The 26,300-nt window shown below is 52.5% G+C and overlaps 1 protein-coding gene across 1 annotated transcript; it reads right to left on the bottom strand.

Moving 5' to 3' along the window:
* Positions 1-4,028: 4,028 nt before the first annotated feature.
* Positions 4,029-7,023, bottom strand: Pou3f1 (POU class 3 homeobox 1). Its single transcript, XM_028885476.2, is given in 2 exon segments — positions 4,029-6,629; positions 6,632-7,023. Coding segments are annotated over 2 exon segments (1,353 nt in total). The 5' UTR covers positions 6,990-7,023; the 3' UTR covers positions 4,029-5,634.
* Between the last annotated feature and the right edge of the window lie 19,277 nt (positions 7,024-26,300).

The following is a 26,300-nucleotide window of genomic DNA, read 5'->3' as shown; positions in this document are numbered from 1 at the left end:
AGATGGGGTGGGCAGGGGAAGGGTTGTAGCACAATGCTCCTGGTCCTTGGGTCATTTGAGGAGAGGCCATTAAAATGCTCTGAAGGGAGGTGGGAAGCAGGGGGTGGGTTATACTCTTGTAGTGTAGAGTGGGTATTATTTTGTGAAATGCTAGTGTGTGTGTGTGTGTGATGAGAGAGAGAGAGAGAGAGAGAGAAAGAGAGAGATCAGGAGCCTGTGACTAGGTGAAATTGGGTTCATCATAGGGCCACGTGGGGGCCTGTGCATAGCTAGGTTTTACTGTTCAAGGATGATGGTGGAATGGGTAGAGCTAATTGCTGTGTGTGTTTGTATATATACACACGCATATGTATGTGTGGGGGTGTGTGTTTAAAAAATAAGATCACACATACATACAAACACACAGCCTAACTTTAATTATCTGAAAGGAACAGAAAGAGATCTGGGAGGAGCTGGGGCAATGATGGGCAGGGATGTATTTGGAAAGTGGTTTGTGGGGTAAGTGCTTAGAAATCTTGAAAGGAGAGGGTCTGGCTAAACGTGACAGTGGATGGCCGTGTGTGTTTAATCAAATAGTACATGGGCCAGGTACCTGGACTCCCAAGAGTTCAGTGCCAACCACCAGAAAGCTGGGTCTGGATGGGGGAAGGGTTGTGTGGGTAAAGCCGTGTGTGTGTGTGTGTGTGTGTGTGTGTGTGTGTGTGTGTGTGTGTGTGTAAGCTGTTGATCTGGTGAGAGGAGTGATGAGGAAGTGTGTGAGTAGGAGAGATGGAAGAGGCAGTGTGTGGTAGTGGGTTTCTGAGCGTGGCTGTGTGAGCGGACAGTTGGTAGATGGCAAGGAAAGCTCACAAGCATATTTTTGTCTCTGTGAAGCAGGATTGCTGCTTCCTTTGGGGCCTGAAGTCAGCTCTGCTCTAGCTGGCAAAGCCTGTGGAGTAATCCCCTTGAAGTTGACTTGGGAGGAGGCATGCTCAACAATGAGGTGTTTCTGGTGACTGGTGTCATGTCCCAGCTCTGAGACCAATAGAGGGCAGTCCTCTCACATGGAGCCTTGAGCGGCACCCAGGAACCCTGGCGGACCTGGCGAACACAAACTCCCGGGCCTTCATGTAGGACACGAGAGGACAAAACCGAAGTGTCTCTAAGCCATCTCTGGCATCTCTAATCTGAGACCCTGGGAAGATCTTCTTGGCTAAACTTATGGGAGTAAGTTTGGCCAGATAACTCCCTGTTGCTCTACCCTCTGCCTGGGTGGTTCTCCTTTCAAATGGAGCTCAAGCCTTGCTGTGGAGAGCTCAGGAAGGAAGAAGACTGGCCCTGGGTGGGTCACATTAATTTATCTTCCCCTCCGCAGTCCCTGAGCCTGTCTAGGAACTTCCAAGTGGCTCCAAGTTGGCAGCTGCGGTTAGGAGTCAGGTAGCCCATTCTAGGGATAAGGGATGGTTGCTTGGGACCTCCTGCCAGGCAACACAGAAGGTCGTATCACTTGGAGCAGCAGGTGAGGGAGACTATCAATGTGCTCAATGCTCAGGACAGGGTATCTTCTGGGCTTGCCTTCATGACCACAGGTGACCAGGTAACCACAATAGCCACCTTCCTTCTTTTTAGTGTTAACAGCCCTTTACCCCTGCAAATGCTCTGGATCTGATTTTCAATATAATATGGATCCCCCCCCCACCTCGTGGCTCTGGGATCAGCCCTGGATTTTCACACATGAAACAGAATACATAAACATCAGCAGGTGGATGTTCTCATGGGATCCCGTCAAGTTCTGCCGATCTGTGGCTACATGATTACGAGAAATAATTTTGTTTGAGTGTAAAAGGTGAGAGAGAGCCTCTGAAATTCCAAGTTGGCCGTGGAAAGTTGGGCTTCTTTAAGATTGGGGACACGTGCCACTCTTGGACAAATGAAAAGTCTGGGGAACTCTGGAGCAAGCAGGTAGACAGACCTGCATACAGGAAATACAGAAGCCTACAGCTGATGTGCCTTTCTTAAACTATTTTGCCAAGGGATTAGGACTCTAGGTTCCCAGGTTGTCTGGAGCAGGAGTCTGAAGAAGCCCTAGGGCCTTCTGCTATGAAGGGGTTATCACTGGGTAGCTACCCCAGGCTGGTGTCTCATTAAGCAAAATCCTTGCACTGCAAGATTTTCTCCCACCCTTTCCCCACCTTTCTCTCCTTTTTGTTCTCCTCCTCAGCTGCTGTGGGTTCTTGGGAGGGAGGCTGCATTGTTTTGCTATTTTTGAGTTGACTTGCTGAAATAATAAGCCCACCCTCTTGTACAAGATTAAGCAGACAATTAGGAAATCAATCAATCAATTGGTGTCAGCTGTAGGCAAGAGGCCAGTGAAAGGCCCCTGTCTTCCCCAAGGCCTTTCCAATCTCAAAACCGGCAGAGACTCGGCTGACAGGGGCTGGGAAGCCAAGTTTCCTTTGCTTCCATTTTGGGACCCTCCAAGGCAGGGACAAATCCAGGGGTGGAGAACCAGGGAGTTGGGAGGAATATGGGATGGCTGGCTTCAAAGTTTTGTATTTAATGGAGCACGAAATGAGATGCTGAGGTAGGGTAGTCAACGACTGTGCCATCACCCCGCGGGCCCACAAGTCTCTGTCTCTTCCTTGAGAAGCACTAGGAGGCTCAGCAGGGACAGGAGAGACAGCAGGGACTCTGGTGCCCATCACAGGGCTATTCATGAACTAAAAGAAATAATTAAAAAAAAAAATTAAAAGGAACAGAGAGTGAGCTGAGCTTTTGGAAAATGCAGGCGCCTTTGTGCTTGGAGAGATTAAGACCTCCTTGGACTCAAGGGGCAGGACCTAGAAGAGCCAGCAGGACTCAGCACGGTTATCCCAAGGTTCCAGCCCAGCCAGGAAGCACCAGTTTGGGCTCCTGAAACACCTGACTGTAGGCATCACTCAGCCCACCAGCTAGAGCCAAGGGCTCTCCAAAGGCCCAGACTCGAGCAGCTTCTGGGGCCTGCAAGCCTCCATGTACCCCTGCAGCAGGGATACACCTTTCTCCCCAGACAAGCCACCATGCCTTCAAGCTTTGCTCCACAAAGTAGGAGGGACCTGGTATGATTTCTCCTGAGAAGGGAGAAGAACCATGACTACGGTAGAAACGGGAAGAGTCTGAAAGGAGGAACCTATTTTGACTGGGATGCCAGCCTTCTTGGGTTCTGAGCTGAATTGAGACCTGCCCCCAGTATAGGGGCTCTCAGAGGGGATGCTGCCACAGAGAATTAAGAGAACATCTCAGACGTTTCCCCTTCAGGTCCCGATGCACAGGGTCTCCTCCATCAGCACACTCATGTCTCCCCTCTGTGCTGCTCTTCGGTCTCTGGCCTAGGAGATGCAGCAAGCCTTTGCCACACCATGGTGTGCATCCCTACCTCTCTCCAACAGTGCCTGGGACTGGTGGCTTGTTTGCAGAGCAGACCTAGATTTGTCCAAGCAGACAGGCAGGACTCCCTCCCAAGCCGACTTAGTCATGCAGGACCACTGAATGGACCTCAGTCTGAACTCCCGCCAGATGTCCCGTGTATCTAGGTGGGCTTGGGTACCATTTGTTTGGATGGAGAACCAGCTGGGAGAGGATGGAAGAGCTTGACCAGGTTCCCAGTTGCCCCATGACGATGAAACTTGGCCCGGGCCCTGCACATGGAGTGCAAGGTGAAATCAAAGTTAGGGTTTGGGGTGTCAGGCCAGGGAAACAAATTCAAGGTTGGTAATCCAGGAAGAGATGAGTGGCTTCTTTGGCTCTGACCCCAAGTTCCACGTGGTGTCAATGGTTCCCTGTCCTAGGCCCTGATCTAGTCTCAGAAGTCAATGGGAAAGGGATATGATTCATTTTCTCTAGACTGGTGTGCTTGGGCCAGGCGCCCAACTGTTTGACCAAGCAACAGGGCAGTCCTGATACCAACCCGGAAGAAGGCTGGTGGTTCCTCTCCTCTCTGAGCCCAGAACTTCAGGAGAAGGGACCAGGTAGGGGACTCTCACCCTTTCCCACAAAACAAGCCCTAGCAGTAAAGAGAACAGGACACAGCCCTGGGGTACATGTTTATGTGAGTAATAAAATATTTACTATAACATAAATATAAAGGGAACTTCCCAGTCTACATTATTTTTTTTGCAATAAAGATACAAAGAGAATGCACCAAACATTGTTCCAAAAATAATAAAAATAACAAAATTTAAGCTCAAACCTTAACAAACAGATGAAGAGACGGTGAAGGGGGAAGCTCCGAACACATCCAGAAAATAAATAGAGATGGGTCAGAAATCAGGAAACCATATTAAAATATCTTTTTCGGTTTAGTCGGGTGTACAAAACCCTTTAGGATGGGGAGGGGCAACAACCCAGAAAACCAAAAAATAAAAACCAAGCACAAAATGTTTCTTCCCCCCCTTGCCAGTGTGTACATATCTCACATATTTACATGGTTCCCACCTCACCCAAATTTGGAGAATTTCTCTCCAGGGTTCCCCCAGCATCCCGAGGGGGCTGGAAAGAGAGCAGGGGGAAGCGGTAGGGAATCAGGCGGAAGGTTCTTGGGGGTCATGGTTTATTTCTACAGCTGGTTAAAAAATAGTTCCAACTTTTCCAAGTTTCGTTCGTTAAGGCCAGGAGGGGCAGGGCCCGGCGGGGAAGCGGCGGCCCGCGGTGCGTGCTCGGTCTTGCGGGTGGAGATGCCCCTTCCCACCCGGGTGTGCGTGGGAGCGCAGACCCTCTCCGCTAGGCCAGGAACCGAGCCGAGGGCTCGGGTAAAACGAAACGAAAATGAACACTCAAAAATTTTTTTTGTTAGTTTTTTTTTGTTTGTTTTTGTTTTGCGTTCTTGGAGGAAGGAGGAGAGGGTAAGAGAAAGGGAAAATAAATTAGGCTAGATTAAAGCTTTGGCTATTTCCTGCTTTTATACACAGATGCGGCTCTCGCGGCCTCCCCTCCGGGGCCCCGATAAATACAGTATACAGCGATTTAAATTAAGGGCGCGGGCGGAGTTAGAAGGACCCCAGGAGCCGAGAGGCTCCACGAATAAATAAAAACCGTAAAAAACCAAGCCCGGAGAAAGGGTGAGGGGGTGGGGCGCATCCTGGTGCGAGAGAAGAGGCGCGGAGAGAATAAAGTGACAGCCCCCCACCCGTGACCTGCAGGCTACGGGGAGTCCTGAGCCCGGGAGAGCTGCTGGGGACTCTCCTCTCTTCGTCCTTTCTCCCGGGAATCCCTAACCCCGCACCGCGTTACCTTTCGCTGTGGGGAGGCCGCTGCCGGGATCCGGCCCCGAACAGCCCGGGGGCAGGGGCGGGGGTCGTCGAGGGTATGGGGACAGGGAGCAGGCAGTGGGCAGAGGGCGCCCAGACTGAGTTGGCGCATTCCGGATCTTCGCTGCTCTCTCCCGGGACTCGGGCGACACAGCCTCTCGGCCGCCCTTCGCCGCTCGCCGGAGAGGGGTTCGGTCCCGGGTGTTTGGTTTTGTTTAAAAGTTTCTGGGCTTTTTTTTTTTTTTTTTCCTTTTTGTAAAATCCAAAGCAACCGAATAAACAACAACAACAACAAAAAAGAGTCCAGGCCGCGCGGGCTGACTGCGCGCCGGGGGCACCGCTGCGCCCGTGGAGAACACAGCCCGCAGGGTCACTGCACTGAGCCGGGCAGTGTGTGGTGGTGGTGGTGGTGCAGCGCAGCCGGAGGGGGTGGCGGCGGCGCAGAGGGTGGCGACGCGCCGCCCCCACCAGGCCCCAGCTCCCCAGGCGCGTAAACGTCGTCCATGGGCGGGTGGCCCGCGCCGGCCGCGGGGGTCATGCGCTTCTCCTTCTGCCGCCGGTTGCAGAACCAGACACGCACCACCTCCTTCTCCAGCTGCAGGCTGTCGGCCAGGCCGGTGATCTCGTGCGCAGAAGGCTTGGGACACTTGAGAAAGTGGCTCTCGAGCGCGCCTTTGACCCCCACCTCAATGGACGTGCGCTTCTTGCGCTTGCGGCCCTGCGCCGCGATCTTGTCCAGGTTGGTGGGACTGCCGCTGGACGAGTCGGTCTCCTCCAGCCACTTGTTGAGCAGCGGCTTGAGCTTGCACATGTTCTTGAAGCTCAGCTGCAGGGCCTCGAAGCGGCAGATGGTGGTCTGCGAGAACACGTTACCGTAGAGTGTGCCTAGCGCCAGCCCCACGTCGGCCTGGGTGAAGCCCAGCTTGATGCGCCGTTGCTTGAACTGCTTGGCGAACTGCTCCAGGTCGTCGGAGCTGGGAGCATCCTCGTCCGAGTGCTCGCCCACCGACGAGCCACCACCGCCCGCGCCTGGGTGCAGGTGCGCCGCCGCCGCGTGCAGGCCGCCCGCGTGTGCATGTCCGTGTGCGTGTCCGTGTGCGCCCAGGTGCGGCGGCGGCGACGGCTCCAGCTGTGCCTCGTGGCCGTCCTCGTGCAGCGCGTGGTGCAGGCCGGGTCCCGCGCCGCCGCCGCCCGCCGCCAGCATCCCGGCCAGGCCGCCGCCGCCGCCACCGGGGTAGGCCGCCTGCGCGTACAGCCCCAGCGGCTGGGGTTGGTGGCCCCCACCGGCCCCGGGCGACGGCGACATGGCGGGGCCCAGGTGGTGCGCTGTGCCGCTCTGTGCCCATGCCGCGCCCGCGTGGGCCGCCCTTGGTGCACCAAGCGGGCGTGGAAACCTCCGCCGCCGCCGCCGTCGTCGGCTCGGCCGGTGCCGCCACCGCCCGCCTTGCCGTGTTCCAGGTGCGGGCCGCCGGCCCAGTCGCCGCCGCCGCCTCCTCCCGTGGGTAGCCACTGGGGGTGCGCTAGGCCCACGGGGTGGCCCGCGCCCGCGCCCAGCCACTCGTGGTGCATCAGCTTCTGCACTTCGCGGTACGCGGCCCCCGCGTGCAGCCTTTCGGCGGCCGCCGCCGCTGCCGCCGCCGCTGCGGCATCGGGATGCATGAGCGGCCCGGTGCCGCCGGCTCCGCCGCCGGGGCCCCGCGGCAGGTACTGCGCGGTGGTGGCCATGCCGCCCCGCGCCCTGCGCCGCGCCGCCGCCGCCGCCTCGCTCCGTCTGCGGGCCCCGCCGCCGCGCTCCGCCGGCTTAAAGCCGGGACCCGCTGGGCGCTCTTGAGCCCCACCCCTCCCGCCGCCCATTGGCTGCCCGCGGAGCCGCCTCCCGCCCCCGGCCCCGGCCTCCGCCCCCGCGCCCGCCCGCCGCCGGGGCCTGGAGCCCAGAGCTCGCCATTGGGCCTTGCTGCCGGGGTCCCGCGCGCCGGCCGTGCTGATTGGCCGCTGGTGCTTCATTCATGACCCCCCCCTACACCGTCCGCGTACACATTCACGCCCCGGGGGCGCGGCCGCCACGTGGGGAGTGGCGCGGGGGTGGCACTGGGACCGCACCCCCTCTGGTCCCCGCTGCGTGGGCCCCGCTTTCCCCGCAGCGCGGGAGACTCGGAGCCCGGTCGGTCCCACGTTCCACACAAGCTGAATTTCCTCCCGCATCCCAATGGGGCGGGAGGGGGGATTGCGGGCTCCGGGAGGCGCTCCGGCTCCAAGCAGAGACTCAGCCCGGCACTCGTCCCTGCGCTGCGCCGCTGCCTGCGGGCCAGGATCCCGCGAGTGTGGGCTGCAGCGAGAGCGAGGCGGCGTGGCTTCCCGGCTCGGTACCGCGCGGCTGCTCACCTCCGCGGCCTCGCCTCTTGCGGCATCCAGGTCGCACCGTGCGCTCCCCTTCGCGCCGCTCCCACAGTCTCTGTCTTTCCCCCTTCTCTCTCTAGACTCAGCGTCACAACTACTCGGACCTCTGCGGCCCTGAAAGTGCAGCAGGAACGGACAGAGTTGGATCGGCTCGGGCTTCACGCCTTTCGCCGGCTCTCCTTCCTTCTCCTGGGCACCGACGCCAGGTGAGTACCGCGTGGGCGGTACCGCGCCAGGACAGCGGGCGGCAGAGGCTCAACGCAGAAATGCTAGCTCCTGTAACCCCCTGTGCTCCGGGGTTCTGGAATGAGAGGACCTCGAGGTGGAGACTGGTTCCGGAGAAAGCGCCACCAGTGGGTGGGGGATGGACACTGGGCCCTGTCCTGTTCTGCTGTAGCCTTTTCGTGATGTTTCCTCCCAGCTTGAGACGGTTGTCGGTCATTGGCCCTGGTTATGATAGGGTCACACAGGCGGGAAACTTGCAGGAGAGGACGGGTGGACTGACTCAATCCAATGTATAGACTGGCAGCTGTCCAGCCTCCCGTGGAGCCAGCTCGGACTTGTCTGGTAGGGAATTGAGATTGAGGTGTCCTTGGTGGAGAAGTGGACAGTGGGATGCGGCCAATCTGTTCATCCCTGCCCGTGTTTGGAGTCCCCCTGAAGGATCCTTATTGGAGCAGGGCCTCAGCTGCAGCTGGTCTGTGCTGCTTTACCCTACATGGCTCAGTACTTTGCCTGTTTCGGCGCTGGGTTTCCGTCCACTGCTAGACCCTCTTCTGCCCCTAATCTTGCTTCAGGGTGATTTAGAGGCCCCAGGGTGCCAAGCTGGGGGCCTAGCTAGGGCCTTCCTGGACAGGTCCACTCAGGACTGTGGAATGAAGCCTATGCATTTGAAGAAAGGATCCAAGGGCTCTGAAGGCAGCTGCTGTGGGGACGATCTCAGCGAACAAAGGTGACAGCGGTGTAAGAGAGTTACCCTGGGTGTAGACAGTGTCCTCCGAGCCCTGAATGCCCCACCGCTCCTGGCTAGCCCCCAAGGGAGGAATGGAAGAGGTCAGGACTGTCTGATTACCGGCCACAGTCCTGAAGAGGCATTTTCAGGTCCCGTTCTAGCTGCAGGACTTATGATGGATTCCGGTGTCTGAACCCAGATAGGAAGGCTGGGTTTTCCTGGATCTGGGTCCAGGAAGTAGTCACCTTGAGGCATCTCAGGCTCTCTTGGTCCACTTACCTGGTTAAGCTTTCTCCCAGACCTAAGAAGTGCAGGACCAAGGCTCAGAGTCCTGTAGCTGAAGTCTCTAGTGCCAGCCTTAACCAGGCCTGCGTTCCTCTGAAGACTGGGCTCAAACTACAGCTTCCTCTGACTTCCCGGTTGGAGCACTCTGATCTCTTTTCTCTAAATTTGGTTTCCCTTTTTGTAAATTGGGACTGACGATATCTGACAGTCCTCCTGTCTCTCTAAGGTGGGCAGAGAGTGGTGTGAGACAGTGGGGGTGCCCCCTCCCCCCACAAAGGGCTTTTTGGCCTGCTCCTTCCTGTTGTCAGTGTCTGCCGGCTGGACCACTAAAGTCTGTTTCCTCGTTTGTACAGTGGGCTGTAGGATTTGGACCAGTTGACCTCCTTTGCTCTTCCAGCTTTGACAGTCTGAGATTCTGTACATCTACCTCTGATCCTGCTGGAGGATGGGAAATGTCTGGACAGCAGACAGATGTTATGCCATACAAATTTTGGGGTTACCACTGAGGCTTGAAGAACGGTGGTCCATGTGCGAGGTGCTGTTCTGATCATCATCTGGCCTGTGCCTTAACCCCTGGGGGAGCTAATGACAGCATCTTCAGAGTATAGAGCAGAGCTGAGCCTTACTAATGCTGACCTACTCATCCTTCGAATTGCTGTAGGTCATAAGAAGTGGCAGTTTTGGCCTTCAGGGCAAAGATGGCCTATTGCCTTATCTCTGGCCATGCTTGTAGGCAGGTCAGGGCTAGCTGGAAGCTGTGTTCCCAGGTCTGTGCCGAACAGAGGGTTATCTTCAGTAAAGCAGGATCCAAGCTTCGGCTTGTGGCCCAGCACATCTCGTCCCTAGGCTAACATTCCTATAAGCAAGCAGCCTGTGTGAATCACTTGCTTCTTGGAGCTACGGCTTCTCCATTTTAAAGTGGGAACAGTGATGCTTGCATCTTAGGATTGCTCTGAGGCTCCAAGGCTGTAACAAAGAATGTAATTTAAGTGTCCTTCCTGTCCATAGTGAATGCTGCCCGGAGGGTGAGCAGCAGCATGAACTAGGAAAGGTAAAATTCTTAACTTTGAGTTGGGAATTTAGGTTTTGAGTCTCACTTTTCCTTGGAGTTAAGTCTGTCATTGAAAATCTTGAAATCCTTTCCTTCTTGCTCTTGGAGATTGTGTGAGGACCATTATAGGCCCCTGGGCACATACTTGTACTACCAGAATGGCCCCTATCTCTAGGACAGCAGTTCTAGGCCTGTGAGTTGAAGACCCCTTTGGGTCAAATGATCCTTTCACAGGGGTTGCTTAAGGCCATCAGAAAACATAGATATTAACATTACAACTCATAACAGCAGCAAAATCACAGTTATGAAGTAGCAACGATGATAATTTTATGGTTGGGGTCACCACAACATGAGGAACTGTATTAAAAGGTCGTAGCACTGGAAAGGCTGAGAACCACTGCTCTAGGATCGTTACCTTCACAGACCCAGGGAGAACTTATCTTTATAACCACACTGCACAGCCACGGTGTACACATGGAAGTCAGGCACCTTCTTGGTTGGTGCAGATGGGATAGAGAAGACATGCCTGGAGATGTGCACTCTCACACGTACTGAACATACAGATGCAGAAATGCAAGCCAACACGGCACACACATACCAATTCACCACAGGAACATATCGTCTTGCATCAGTAGCTAAACATGCAGTTACACAATACAGTGCCTAACAATAAATACAGGCAATAAATGTGTCTAAATAGGGTCAAACACAGAACGCTCATATAGGCTGAAAGGGGTCTTCCTTGTCTGACACTAAAAAAGAAAGAAATCTGAGACCTATAGTCCCCTGGGGTCCCAAACACAGTGACTCTTGACTGGCACACCGTATTTATTTTTCACATAAATAGGTACACTTTGGTATCTGTTAGCACATGGAGCTGCCATGCACGCTCTCTTACCCGGGTGAACAGATACAATGAGTTCTCCCCATCTCATAGACACACAGACACCCTTATCCACTCCCTGAATGATCCAGCAGGGTCTGTACAAGGGACCAGAAGGCAGGAAGGGGCTGTGCCCAGTCCAGAGTCTGGTCCACGTGGTTTGTCCGTGATGCTAGCCCTGAGGAGATAGGGAAGCTCCTCTGTTTGTTTCCCCTTCCCTTCTGTCTCCCAGCTAGACTGCTGCCAGTCTCAGGCTCCCCTGTGGGGCCCCTGCCCAGCCGGCCCCCAGGCAGGAGCTCCTCAGCTTTCCCAGAGTGCACAGCCTCCTCCAGGCTCTGGAGTGTGACCGAGCGCCTGCTCATTTGACACAGGTCACCGAGCCTCCAGCAGATGGGGCCCTCGCTGTGGGGGGCCTTTGAGCTGCAGGGCAGTTGGGGGTGGGGTGGGTGTGGGGAGGGCTCTGTAGGGAGGAGCCAGAGCTATGCAAGCTCCAGGCTGCAAAGCCTGAGGTCACAGACATAGACCTCCACCGAGGCCGCCACAGCGACCCTCTTGAGGTTGTTACCATCGGCCCCCTGGGCAGCGATGCACTCGCTGTTACAGTTCAGTTCCGTGTCCCTGGTAGGGCCACTTGGGCAGAGAGTCACAAGCACAGGTTCCGGGAGAAAGAGGTGCAGTCCTGCTTAGTGACTCTTGGTGGCAGCTGGATCTGGCTGCTTTCCTCTCAGGTCTCTGAGCCCCCGGAGCTTTCTTCTAACCATTAGTCTGGAGGCTTCGAAAGGCAGGGGGCAGGCTCAGCTGTGGCCTTTGTGGTGTGGGGGCAGACTCCAGAAGCACCACCTGGAGCCCTTGCAAATCAGGGATGCTGGGAAGAGGTAAAGGAAGGAAAGAGGGATGTTGTCTACCTGCTGGGCTGCTGAAAGAGCCTTGGCTACGTCAGTCCGTCCTCCCACCCAAGGGCTTGGAGTCTTTGGGGCTGGCTGGGCTTGGGTAGCACTCACCGTCCACCCCCTTTCCCTTCTCCTACTCTGCTCAGGCCCTAGATCTGTTGCACACAGAGAGCAGGGCCTGGGAGCCAGGGTCCTGGGTTTCATCTGCGCCTTGGCTTGTGGACTTTGAGCCAATCTCAGTACCTTGGTCTCTGAGACCTTTGACCTCTCCATAGCTTCCTTTATAAACTGGGCAGGATGGGCTCTGATGGTTATTAAGAAGGTAGCGGCCGATCACCACCCAATGGAAGCTTGGAAAGGGTGCATGTGGCTTGATTTTTGCTCTCTACTAGTTGTCTGGGTGAGTTGGTGGGAACAGAAACTGCCTGTTCCTCAGATTAGTTCTTATTTCCTTTTAAATTGTCGTCTGTGTGTATGTGAGTTTGTGTGTGGACATGTGCATGCCACAGCACATGTGAGGAGGTCAGAGAACAACTCTCAGGAGCAAGGGTTTTTACCGCCTGAGCCTTCTCACCGACCTGCCTTTCCCCAGTACTTCTTGCTGAGTTCCAGTATCAGGGCTGACCATGCCCACTGGGGCCTGTTGCCTGCTTGTTCAGGGCTGGAATCTTCTGTTTGTTTTGTTTTTGAGACAGAGTCTTGTAGAGTTGGCTTTGAATTAACTAGGTAGGCAGGGATTACTTTGAACTTCCAATCCCCATCTCAGCCTCCTGAGTGCTGAGATTACAGATATGTGCCACCAAACTCGGTTTATGCCATATGTGTGGGATCAAACCCAGGGCTTCATGTATGCTAGGCAAGCACTACCCACTGGGCTACATTCCCAAACTAGAATGTGGTTTGGATTGGGAGCATTTGTCAGGGTCCTGGCTGTCACAGATCTCTTGTCTCTGGAGGTGGAAGTGGGGATGTCTGGGTTCTTCTGTCCATATGGGTGGGCACCAGCTAGGTGGTCAACACCACCCAAAGCTGTAATCCCACTTCTCTGAACTCTAGTCTTCTGTTCTTCCTGAGCCCCCTGAAGCTCAAGGTCGACGAGGGCAGGGGTAGGGGTGGTTCAGCTTTTGGCAGAGGAAACAGTGTCACAGTGTCAGGGTTTCTGTCTCTGCTAGGTGAAGGGAAGGAGGGAGGTATTTCCCCTGCTTTCTCATCACCTCAGCCCGCAGGCCTGTGGGTGGGAGCCATGGTCCTTCTAGTCTGTAGTGTTTAAGTCGGGAGTGGTTAGTTGCTATTGGAATGTACATTTATTATAGTAGAATGGAGCCTCTGAGCAGGATCGGTGCCCACAGTCCTGTTATGTGGAACACGCTTTCTGCAAATGGGTAAATTGTTAGAGGGGATTCATTACTTGGAAAGGCTGGGGCTGGGTTTGGTTTCCTCCCTCCCTCCCTCCCCCTCTCCTTCCCTACCTCCATCTCTCCTTTCTCTTTACCCCTTTCTTTTCCTCCTCTCCCTCCTTCCCTTCTCACTTTTACTTGAATGAGTGCAAAATTCACCACAGCAGGGTAGGGTGAGGGCAGAGAGCGATAGTTGAAGTCCTTGTCACCATTGTTGGGAGAATGAGACTGGGGGTTGACTTTGTGGTTCACCTGGAGGCTGGTGTGGGTAGCTCAGTTGGGGTGACTGGAGGGAGGGGAGTTGCCTTGTGTTTCTGTTATTTGCAGTGGTAGCTGGTGTCTTGGGGACCTTTGGGGTGCTTTTGTGTGGGATGACTGTATGTGTGTTGGCTTCCATGAATTAATGTGTCTGTATTTTACATTTTTAATTTGGTGTTTAGTGTGTGTGTGTGTGTGTGTGTGTGTGTGTGTGTGTGTGTGTGTATGTGTGTATTTGAGCATGTGTGTGTGTGTGTGTGCGCTCCTGCTCGCACCTGTGCATGTCATGGTGCACATGTAGAGGAAAGGGGACAGTTTGTGGGAGTTGGGTCCTCTCCTTCCACTTTGCAGGTACTCATATTCACTCATATAATCAGACTTAACACAAGTGTCTTTACCAGCTGAGCCTCCTCACTGGCCCTGTGTGGACACATACACGCACACACACACACACACACACACATGCACACACACACACACACACTTTATTTTTATTTCATGTACGTGAGTGTTTTTGCATGTATGTAAGTGTACAGAGTATGTGCTCCTGTGCTTATGTTTTCAAGCTTCCTTTGAGTGTGTGTGTGTTTGTTTCACTGTATTTGGGCTTGGTTTGTACTAATGGGCACACACTAGTGTCTGTTTTGAAGATGGCTTCTTGTGTGTGAGAGTATACCTTGTCTTGTTCACTTTCTTCAGCCTAGGGGTAACTCTTGAGGGCAAGAGGGTGAGATCTGGAGGGAGGTCCCAACCAGCACCTGCTGAGAGGTGTGATTCATGCCTTATTTACATTTTTATGATCCAGCTACTAGCAGAGACCTCTTAGGGCAGATGGTCAGGCTCCCCACTACAGGTAGAGTGGACAGCTGCCTTTTCCACCAGCAGCCCCAGGCCTCTCCTGATCTAGAGATCCACAGGTTCTGGCTTCCCGATGGCAGTTCTGTGGCCACAAGGGGGACATTCTTTTTCTACCCAGGGCAAGATGCTCTTAGAGGAGGAAGATCATCTTTCACCTAAAGCTAAGCTGATGGATGGGACCTTCTCCCTACTCTGTACCCCAGGGACAGCTTCTGGGTCCTTTTTCATACTCACTACACGTACCTGAACTTTGAGGTAGCAAGTCTTTTCAGATGACCTAGGAATGAGAGTGCCTGGGTTCTAGCCAGAGTATGTCTAGTCTGGGGATGAGGTCACACAGAGGTGTTGAGGTCCTTACATTCTTCCTCTAGTGTCCTCTCCCTTACATTCAGCTCAGGTACCCTGGGCATCACTGCACAGATGGCCCAGGTATCCTATACTGTGGTGCATGTGGCTCATTTGCCACCATATTGTGTGGCTCTGTCTCCTCCTGCAGTGACTGCCTGGAGCTGGGGGACAAAGGAGCACATGGATGTAGTTTGGTGGCTTTTATGGCTTCTTAGCTGGCCTTCTCCAGCTTTCTTGGGGTAGCAGGTGGAAGGTGAAGGGGCAAAGGGAGATTTAGGAATGATATCTTCCTAGAGACCTCTCAGCATCTTTATGTATCTCTGGTGGCAGACATCTGTCTGAGTTTAGGCTAGCATCTGCCTGGCTGGAGACAACATCTGTTTGAGGCTGGGACACCTGGCTGAGCCCAGCACATTATCTGGCCTCGGGATAGCTTCTGTCTGGGCTCAGGACATGTGTTTGAGCCAGGCACAACATCTGTCTGGGCATCATGCAACATCTTCCTGGCCTAGGGGCAATGTCTGTTTGAGCTTTGGACATGTGTCTGACTTGGGGACATCTGCTGGGTCCAGAACAACACCTGTCTAAGCCTAGGAATGGGCTTGTCATTGCGGATAAAATCACCCTGGAGTCTTAACTTTGGTCTGTGGCTGAGAACTGTGTGGATGGCTCCCATCTCCGGCTCTCTTTTCCTTAGAGAAGAGTGCTTACTCGGAGTGCTTCAATTTACCTGTAGTTGTGAGTACCATGGTCTGGTTGCTTGGGTATCTTAACAGATGATCCAAACCTGCACCTCAGTGATTCCCAGAAGCCGGGGTTAAAGGAAGCGATAAAGGAAGTGACAGGTTCAGTCTAGTTACTGGACTGGAAGGCTTCTGCCTCCCTCCATCTCATCCTTTTTGAGTAGTTGACTCAGGTCAGAGTGCTCACGCAAAGACCCAGCTCAGCCATGGCACCAGGCTCTGGGCAGTGTGTCATGACTTTCCATATGCATGCTATCCAGTTCCAGTCCCTGGTGGCCCGTCCTATGTTTCTTTGAACGTAAAAGCATCGGTTCTGTCCCCAAAGCAGCCAGGCCCTCCCCTGCTTCCTGCCTGTGTATACCAGAGTCTCTTTTCCTAGAATGCTTTTTTCCCTCCTTCATGCCCTTCAAGTCTGGGTTGGAGGGTCAGTAGTACTGGGAAACTTCCTCCTCCAAATGGAGACATGGTCTCTGCCCCGCTTACATAGTCCATCTCTGTGACAACATTTATGGGCCCAAATGCCTTGGATTCTTTGTTGTCTGTTTCTCTACTGGCTGCATTTAACCTGTTCCCCTAGGACCCAGCTCCATCCCTGATTTATAGTGAGCACCCTTAAAAAATGTTTTAGCAGAGTCGTGGCTAGACTAGCCTTGAACTTACCATGTAGTGTTGGCTGGACTGGAACTAGATAAGCGTAGACCAGGCTGGCCTTGAATTTACAGAGATCTGCCCACCTCCTGCTGGGATTTAAGGTGTACCCATCTTCCTTCCCTCTTTTAACATTTTTATTTATTTTCTTGGGTTTTGGAGATGTATCTTGCTATGTAAATCAGGCTGGCTTGGAATCAATGGTCCTTCTGCCTCAGCTTCCTGGGTTCTGGAACCGCAGGTGCGCACTACCGTGCCTGGCTTAGTGCTTGCTTTTTAAAAAGGGGATGGTGAGAGGCTATTATAGGTACTGGCTTGCAGCCTCAGAGAAGGGGTAGGTCTTCTTGTTCACACTATAGTCAAAGTGGGCTAGGTCATGGACCCAGAGCGCCAGGATGGGGGGAGGGGGCTGTTAGGGCTCTGTTCTGCTTAACCTCTTCCTCCCCCCCTCCCAGCCCCAGACAGGGTTTCTCTATGTAACAGCTCTAGCTGTCATGGAAATCACTCTGTAGACCAGGCTGGCCTCAAACTCACAGAGACCTGCCTGCCTCTGCCTCTCAAGTGTTGGGATTAAAGGCCTGCGCCACCCCTCATCCCCTGGCTCTGCCTAACATTCTTTATCTATGACCAAAATGAAGATGAATAGGCTAGTCGGAGTAGAAGTCATTGTTACCAGTAGGAGCAGGGGAAAAAAAGCAGGGGAGGCCAGGGGCAGCCGTGAATCTGGGCTTACTATCCTTCGTGTGGGGTGAGTGACAAGACCAAAGCTAGTGAGGACAGTGTCCCAGCACGTCAGGACCTTTCCCCTGAGGGACGGAGGAGTATAGATTCTGGCTTAGCTCGAATAGAGAAGCTAAGGGGCCCTAGGCTTTGCTTATCTAGGCAGAGCGGAAAGAAGTAAGGTATTAGCAACATCCATTTGTGTAGAGCAAAGAGATCTCTCAGGTGGGGCCAGCCTGGCATCTGGCCAGGATGAGAGGGATATAGATTCCCAGGAGAACACCCCCCACCCCCTGGGGCTTTGGTACCTCCATGAGATGGTTAGGGAGAGAGGGCTCCTGGGACATGGTCTAGACATTGTAGCTTTTACTCTAACAAATAGGAGTATCTCTAACTGTTTTTGCTGTCGACAAAAGCAACATAGTCTCATTGGTAAAGATTCTTTGGAAGTATCCGAGATAGGAAGTGAAAGTCCTCCATCTGCCTCTCAGCTTCACCTCTTCGCACTGCTCGGTCTTTCCAGAACCTTCTGCACATAGATATAATATTTAATAAGAGCCACGGTTTATTGAATGGTTCTGTGCAGTTGTTGGGCTCACTGTAATTACTGGCCTTCCATGCTGCATCCTTACACAAGTTTGCAACTGTTACCCCGTTTTACAAATGAAGAAACTGAGGCTTGGAGAATTCAATTAATCTGCCAAAATGATAGCTTGCCTCATATACCTATAGATGTATTTTATGTAAACATACAGATGTAGACATGACTATTTTTCTTTTTCCTTTTCCAAAAAAAGGTATGGTATACAGCCCAGGCTGAACTTGACCTTGACCTCTCAGTTTTGTGTATGTTGGTATATAGGCATGTACCACCATGCCCAGCTAGATAGGACATGGGTTCTTTCATTAAAATTTTAAAATTACAAGAATTTCTTTGTGCCTGCACATGCTATGGCACACCTGTGGAGGTCAGAGGACATCTTGTAGGAGTTCTAGCTTTATGACAGGGTCTAACTCTGTAGGCAAGGGTGGCCTGGAATTCACTAAAGCTGGAGTTTACAGTTACCCGTGCCTTAGCTTTTCAAGTGCTGGGATTATAGGCCTCACCACTGCTCCCTACCTAAGCTTGCTTTTAAAAATTAACTGTGCTCAACATGGTGGTGCACACCTTTTAATCCCAGAACTTGGAAGCAGAGACAGGTGGATATATGCGAGTTCAAGGCCAGCCTGGTCTATATAGTGAGTTCCAGGACAGCCAGGGCTACAATGAAAGACCCTGTCTTAAACAAACAAACAAACAAACCAACAAACGGACTACTATACTTTGGATATCTGTGTATGTATGTATGTTGTAAAAGACACTTCATGTTCCCTGCCCTTGGGTTTGCCATACAGTATACTACCCATTTGTGTCTCATGTGGTAACATAGGAGTCCAGCCCACTCCTCATGAACCCTCAAGACTGCAGCTTGTATCTGAGGGTCTGCAGGGCTAGTGTGGGGCCCAGGAGTGGACAAGCTGCACTGTTGGGGGCTGGGGTCTAGGATGGCATGGGAGAAATGCTGGTCTCAGGAGGCTTGTTTTCCAGTCCTGTCGTAAGCCAGTTTCCCCTACCTGGAAACGGGAAGCAGATTGCTGGAGCAGTTCAGATCATCGACTGGGAGCCAATCAGTCAAATTTGGATTTGCAGTGTTAACTTAGCTTTTAAAAAAAAATTTTTTTTTTTTTGTTTTTTGTTTTGTTCTGTTTTTTTTGGAGACAAGGTTTCTCTGTGTAGTCTTGGTGCCTGTCCTGGATCTTGCTCTGTAGACCAGGCTGGCCTCGGACTCATAGCGATCTGGTGTAGCAGGAATCTTAAAAATTCTTATTAATAAAATCAAACCTGAGGAGAGTTATTGGGGTCCATGTTGGTAGATCAGAGAGACAGAACAAGCCACAGCTATCTCACCTTGCCAATTCCTCAGCTGGTCTTGTTTCCTCAGACTGGAAGCTTCTGTGTCCTCATCCCAATGGCTCTCAGCTGAACTGCTACTGGAAAGCCTGAAGCTTAACCAGCCACATGCTTAACCAGCCACATGCTGCTAGTTTCTGGTCCTCCGCCTTATATATCTTTCTGCTTTCTACCATTACTCCTGGATTAAAGGCTGCTTTCTGGATTAAAGGCGTGTGTCACCATGCTTGCTATTTCCAATGTGGCCTTGAACTCACAGAGATCCAGAGGGATTTCTATCTCTGGAATGCTAGGATTAAAGGTGTGAGTGCCACCATTTTCTAGCCTTTGTATCTAGTGGCTGTCTGTTCTCTGACCCCAGATAAATTTATTAGAGTATACAATATTTTGGGGAATACAATACCACCACAATCTGGCTGTAAATTTAGCTTTTTTTTTTCTTTTTCTTTTTTTAAAAAACAAAACAAAACAAACAAACAAACAAACAAAAAAACAACTGCATGGTCAGGTGAATTTCCTCAAACTCTCTAAGCTGTAGTTTTCCTAGCTTTAATCATAGTCTTCCCATTTCAGCTTTTTTAAAATTTTTTTTATTTATTTTATTTTATTTTTTATTAAGTCTAAATTTCTTTGTGTAGCCCTGGCTGTCCTAGAACTTGCTCTGTAGACCAAGGTAGTCTCAAACTCATAGATCTGCCTGCTTCTGCCTCTGAGTGCTGGGATTAAAGGTGTGTACCCCCCCACACTCTGCTTTTCGAATATTGGTTTACCAGTGTGGTGTTGTTAGCATTCGCAACTATTATTTAAAAACAAACAAATACTTATTTACCTATTTGTGTGTGTGTGTGTGTGTGTGTGTGTGTGTGTGTGTGTGTGTATGTGTCTTTCTTCCTGCCTGCTACCTGTGTATGTGGGAACATGTGTGCCTGTGGAGGTCAGTTCTCTCCTACCATGTAGGTCCAGACAATCAAACTTTCGTATTAGGCTTGGTGGCAAGCCTCTTTACCCGGCGACCCATCTCACTAGCCCTCCACTGGTGATTTTGATTTCTTGTTTGGGGTTGGTGTTTGAGAACCATGTGTAAGCTCTGAGCCTTGGAAGATGAGAGCAGCCCATTGTACATCGAGCCTAGGAGGTTTCGAGCTAGAAGATGGGCTGGCTGTTCAGGAGTTCTGATCTATCCTTGCAGAACAGAGAAGGAGGGAGCTTCAGGAGCTGAAGGTCTGGGCTGGAGAGATGGCTCAGTGGTTAAGAGCACTTGCTGCTCTTCCAGAGGTCCTGAGTTCAATTCCCAGCACCCACATGGTGGCTCACAACCATCTATAATTCCAGTTCCGGGGGATTTTAGGCCTCTCGCCTTGGGCATCCTAGGGCACTGTTCTCTCTCTGTCTCTCTCTCTGTCTCTCTCTGTCTGTCTCTCTGTCTCTCTCTCTCACACACACACAATTAAAAATAATAAAAGTAAACAAAGTAAACAAACAAACAAAAGGAGCTGAAAGTCTGGAGGAAGCTGGGTCAGATGTAGCAGGACCTGGTGGAAATGTGAACAGCATGCTGAGTCCCGATAAAGGCGTATTCTTGTTTCCTAGGGTGGTCACTAGGAGGCTTGAGATACCTGGTGTTTCAATTTAGCCCTCTCCCCCGCCCCCGCCCCCCAGCAAACCACAGGAAATGATCCAGGAAACATGGGGAGAGGATGGGAGAGAGACAGAGAAGGGGTGGGAAGCTAGCCAACAGCTAGAGCTTTATTCAGCAAGTAATAAGTTAGCTTCGAGGACACCAGTCCGTCCACTGGGTACCAATGTTGAACACATCTGGAAGTCCTACCACTAGATGAATGAGTCAGTGTCTACCAGCTGGGTCATTTCTCTGACTATGGAACACTCTGCCTTGGGGCCTGACTCTCCAACCCTTGTGGCCTCCCCTAGAAGGGGAGAGCTGCATCCTGGAGGTCAGCTGGAGCCCCCCAGGGAAAGCTGCAGTGACTGGCAGTCAGAAGCCAGGCAGGAGTGTACTGAAATGGCACTTCACATACTATCTCATTAAATACTTTTAGTAGCTAGTGTGTGGGAGAAAGCGGTGTGGCAATTAAGTGATTTATACTTCTAACTTGAAAATTCTAGAATCTAAGATGGTGAATTCATTGGGCTCCCCTGGATGCTGAGGGCTCTTGTCCCAAACCTCCCAAGCAGCAGCAGACAGCCTCCCTGGTGCCTGGCGATGCTGACTCATCAGAGAGAGATGTAAATTCCTACCTGGTTTGCATATGATTTACACATATTTATTTATGAGAGTCTTTGATTAATGTCAAAGTGTGTCTGTGATTTTTCTGTCAGGCTTCAGGGCCCCACAGAGGCCATGGCTAGTGTGAATGTGGGTGAAAGTCTGACTGAAGACGCGTGCTGGGCTGCTGTGGGTAGGTAGGTGGTTGGCGGGTTCAGGGGCACAGAATGGGCAGACTGGAGCCTGGGGTACCAGAATGGGTGGTTTGAGCAGCTGAGGAGAATGTTGTGTGTGTGAGCTCTCACCAGATGACGGGGTCAAAACCCCAGGTGCTGGAGTGAGGCGACAGATAGATGTCATAGTGACAGGCAGGCTGAGCGAGACAGAATCTGGAGTCACAGGGAAGGGCCATAGCGGGTGTGGGGAAGTGAGTTGCAGAGGGCCCTTCCAAGCCACCCAGGAACTGAGAGGTAGAGGGGGCCTGACTCTAGAGTGCCCTCCCCCGCCGCTGCCAGGGTAATTCCTGGCCCCAGATGCCTCAGGGCAGAAAAGCTGCTGATCAGCAATTGTGTGTGTGTGTGTATGTGTGTGTGTGTGTGTGTGTGTGTGTGTGTGTGTGTGTGTGCAGGCAGCGCCCAGCCCTGTGCCTGGAACTGTGGAGAAGGTCTGTCCCAGCCTGCAAGCCTTGGCAGGGGAACCGGTGAGATAAGGAGGCAAGGGCAGGCCCTGACCTCACCTCTGAGGGCTGTGAGCCTGGCACCCTGCGGTATTTTCATCCATTATGTACCTTAATCCTCCCAAGGGCCCAGAGGGGCGGTGGCTCTCTTATCTCCTCTTTGCGGAGGAGGAAGCAGGCTCAGACTGCTGTAGCGACTTGTCCAAGGTCACACAGCAAGGGCGTGGAAGGGTTCGGATTCAGAACCCAGCTCCGCCTCCTTCTGGAGCCTGGGCACTTGGTTCTACCCCAGCTATGTGCCGAATAAGGATATCAGCCTCTTTGGTTGTTAAGAGGGTGAATGAGGTCAAGCCTCTGGAGAGCTTGGCGTGGTAGCTGGGACAAAGAAACTGCTCAGTAAAAGGCCTTAAGAGATGTGGTAGAGCCCCTGGTTGCTGCCATGTGTAGGAACTGGAGGCCATTTCTGTGTAAGTAGTACACCGGCCAGGCAAGAGCCCTGTTTGCATAAGTCCTAGCCATAGGTTGGAGGGGAACACCGAGACTGGCTAGTCAGGACTGCCTGGATGCGTGTATGTGGGTTTGGTGAGGACTTGACTGGAAAAGCAGAGGGCATGGTGGGGAGAGGGAACTCCACCAGCAGGCAGTGCCCAGGACCGCCCTTGTTTCCAGCTGCAGAATTCTAAACCAAGAGCGGAAGCACGGACTATGAATGGGCCTGACGTGTACATTTCCCACGGTAGCTGTATCGACAATACGGACTCCTGCTTTTCAGTGTTCAAAATAGAGGAGCTCAGAGTCACATGCATTCATTCAACAAATAGTGCCCATTTGGGGCCAGGCACTATCCCGGGTGCTGATAGGTAACACTTTTTCCCTTCCTTCCTTCCTTCCTTCCTTCCTTCCTTCCTTCCTTCCTTCCTTCCTTCCTTCCTTCCTTCCTTCCTTCCTTCCTTCCTTCCTTCCTTCCTTCCTTCTCTTTCTTTCTTACTATCTTTCTTTCTTTCTTCCTTTTTCTTTCTTTCTAAAAATTTTTCAAGACAGGGTTTCTCTGTGTAGCCCAAGCTGTCCCAGAACTCTCTCTGTAGACCAGGGTGGCCTTGAACTCATAGAGATCTGACTGCCTCTGCCTCCTGAGTGCTGGGATTAAAGGTGTGCACCATGCCCACCTGACTGATAGATATGCTTGTTTTATCCAAGTGTTTTCACACACATTACTTCCTTTATTCCTCACAACTTTGCAATGAGTCACGGAAGTGGTCTGGAGAGAGATTTGGTCTCTTCTTATGTGCCAGCCACCTTGGGCATCTGGTATCTGCCACCAGGAACACCAGGGTGGGTGGGGTGGAGCCATCCGGCTGGACCGTCTCCGACACAGTTCTGTCCCCTCTTATTTTGTTAGCATCAGCATCCGCCTTCTCCTCCTGCCCTGCCCTGCCCTGCTCCACCCAGAGTTGCCCAGCTGTTCCCAGCTCTTTGGCACAGCTCAGCTCCACACCCCAGCTCAGGACTGAGGCTCCAGGAAGGGACAAAAGAAGGACCTGTAACTGTTTTCTGATCAGACTCACTAGCTCAGCTGGAGGCAGCAAGGCTGCTGTGTGGCCTGTTCACCTCACTCTGTTCCTTAGGATGCAGAACTCCACAAGGCTCAGCCCTGGTGGGCTTCTAGTTCCTGGTAGCTACGAGTGGCCAGGCACTGAGCTGACACCCATGGTCTGAGCTCCTCACTTGCTTGTGGTGTGAAAGAGGTGGTAGGGAGAGAAGTTTCTTCAAATTCCAGGGGCCAAGGAAGAAGCCTGATACTTCTTCAGTTTGCCTTTGGTGAGAGAGAAACCCCGCAAAAGGAATTTTGTTGGGAAGATAAAGGGACATCGAGTCTTGCATGGAGGCCTATGCTGCTGTGTTGATTTGGAAACCGTGGCTCCATCTCCTTGTCTGTCCATCCACCTTCCATCCACCTACCTACTCACCTGTCTACTTCCCCATGCGTGCATCCATTTATCCATTCATGCATCCGTCCACTCACCTATTAGCCATCCACGAACCCAGATATCCATCTGTCCATCCACCCACTTATCTCCCTATGTATGCATTCATGCCTGTATCCACCCATCCATGTATATCCATCCGTGGATTCTGGCGTCCCTCCTCTTACCTGTCTACCAACCTGACTCCATCCATCTAGCTCTTCGTCTGTCCATCTGCCACTGACTGTTTGCTGATGCAGTCTGCAGCTCCCTTCTGCTTATTGAATTAGTAATCTGGGGGAGGTGGCCAGTCCTCTGTTCTGTCTTCTCCCCATCTGGTTTGTGGGGATACTCCTCATGCCGTGGAACTGCCCCCTCTCTGGAGCCAAGGAAGAAGTCTGTCTTGCCTGTGGGTTGGCAGTGGCCACCCAAGTTGTGTACCTTGGTGGGGAATCTTGCATGATGTTCCTGCTTCTTCTAGACTAGACTTGTGACCTTCAGAGTTGTAAGTTCGGAATGTTAACTTGGTCACCAGGTGGGCAGGCCAGGGCCTTGGCTGCTGACCTCTGGCTCACAGAGCCCAAGGTTGATGTTTGTTTAGCTCATGGTTCTTAGGCTTGTGGGGAGGCGGAGCATTGTAGGGGGAGGGCCTGGAGGAGGAAAGCTGCACATTTTGTGGCAGCCAGAAAGTGGAGAAGAATCAGGAAGGGACAGAGAGAGACACATCCTTCTAAGGCACATCTCTGGTGGCCCACTTCCCTCATTGAGGTCCCATCAGTGAAGGCAGGGCCCTGGTGACCCAGCTGCTGTCCCCAAATTCCTTACTCTGTACACTGCTTGTATTAGGCTCTGTGCCTTTAACATACTAGCCTTTTGGGTGAGGAGAGTCCTCATCTCCAAACCCGACTCTGCCTTGACCTCTCTCACCCTTTGGAGGTGACCCACCTCTTCGTTTCCTCACAGATTGCCCTTGCTGCCACTCTGACCTCCCCTTGGGTGTTTAAACTTGCTGAGCTCTTGTCTATCCCAGGACCTTTGAACCCCCTAGTTCCCTTTCCAGGACCAGTTCCCATCTCCTCATGAGCTTGTCTGCTCACTTGATTTAGGTTCCCGTTTAACTGTCTTCTCCTCAGAGCCCTTTCTGCCCACCGTGGCAAACAAGTGTGCCGCCCGGTTACTCTCTGCTGCCAGAGGGAGAAGAGTCATCTTCCCATCGCCCAGGGAAGTTAAGAGCTTGTCCAAGTTCACAGTCATCAAAGCAATAGCCAGCTGCCCTTTATTGAGTGTCTGCTCTGTGGCAGGAAGTTGCCTTTATTGAGTGTCTGCTCTGTGGCAGGAAGTTCCCTTTATTGAGTGTCTGCTCTGTGGCATCAAGTTGCCCTTTTTTGAGTGTCTACTCTGTGGCAGGAAGTTGCCTTTATTGAGTGTCTGCTCTTTGGCAGGAAGTTCCCTTTATTGAGTGTCTATTCTGTGGCAGGAAGTTCTCTTTATTGAGTGTCTGCTGTGTGGCAGGAAGTGCCCTTTATTGAGTGTCTGCTCTGTGGCAGTTTTTTTTTTTTTAACCATCTCTTCTGTCAGTTCTGCCCTTGCAAATAAAGAAGCTGAGGCTCAGAGAGGTCAAGTGACTTTTCTGAAGTCACCCAGGAGATAGACCTGAGCTGGAATTCAGATTTGCTACCCAGGCTTGAGTTGTTCTTTTGCAGCCTCCTTAATTCCTCATGCTTGGATTTCTCTTCATACTGCATACATTGTTTACCTTTTTATCAGATTCCTGGTCTCCTGCCTCCCAGGTCAGAGGATTTTCTCTACGGATGGAACCTTCTGCAGGTCACTGGGGAGAGAAACAGCAGTCGGCAAAATGGAGGCAGCCCCTGGTGTCTGGCATCAGTCAGGAGGAGAGGCCACCCTTGCCCGGGCTCAGAAGCGGGGTCTCTCTCCTTCCCTGGGGGCTGCCTGCCTGCCTGCGAGCTGCCGCCTGCCTCCTCAGCCTGACGGGGCAGAGCTCTGCTTCATGTTTTATTAATAGCACTGCCAGCCTTCCTGTTTTCACGCTGATAACCTGCTGGGGAGGAGGTGGGAGGAGGCAGGGAGCAAGGTGGCCAACCCTGGAGCTCCAGGCCTCCCCCATGGAAGAGCGCTCTGTGGGACTGGCACAGCCCCAAGCCTCTGAAGTCGGCTCTTGGAGGCTTTTCACGTGGTCTGACAGAGCCCCTTGGAGGGGACAGGTCCCTTAGGAAACTTGTGTAGGAGGTTGGAGCATGGAACCTGGGGAGCCCCACCCTCGAGTCTTCTAGGATGCTAAGAGTGCATATGACTTTGGTCCTCCTTGGAGGCAGATCTGTGCATACCCAAGTGGCCATGGGTTCAATGGGTTCAGGGATTGTGGGGAGAGGGAGCGAGGGGGAACATCTGAATCCCAGAGCCAGACATGGTAGCACACACATGCAATGTTAACACTTAGAAGGCGGGGTCATGAGGGCTGTTTATAGAGTTTTAGGCCAACCTGGGCTACACTGTGAATTTGAGACAAGCCTGGGCAACCTAGTGAAATTATGTCTCAAAAAAAAAATCACATACACTCCACCCACATTGGTTCCCAGGGTTCCCTGGGTAGGAGGTGGCTGACATCTTGTCATACAAATGCCATACCTGAGCTGGCCTCTCCCTGACCTCTCCTCTTCCCCCCTCTAGATCATAATGGAAGGGCTAAAGGAAAGAAGCAGATGGGAGCTGGTCGTACACAGTGTGAGGTGGGTCCAGGCTACCCCGACAGCCAGCCTGCAGGCTCCCA

Source organism: Peromyscus leucopus, chromosome 2 (assembly GCF_004664715.2).
Source record: "Peromyscus leucopus breed LL Stock chromosome 2, UCI_PerLeu_2.1, whole genome shotgun sequence".
In the NCBI taxonomy this organism is placed as follows: Eukaryota; Metazoa; Chordata; class Mammalia; order Rodentia; family Cricetidae; genus Peromyscus; species Peromyscus leucopus.
This window is presented reverse-complemented; position numbering and strand designations above follow the sequence as displayed.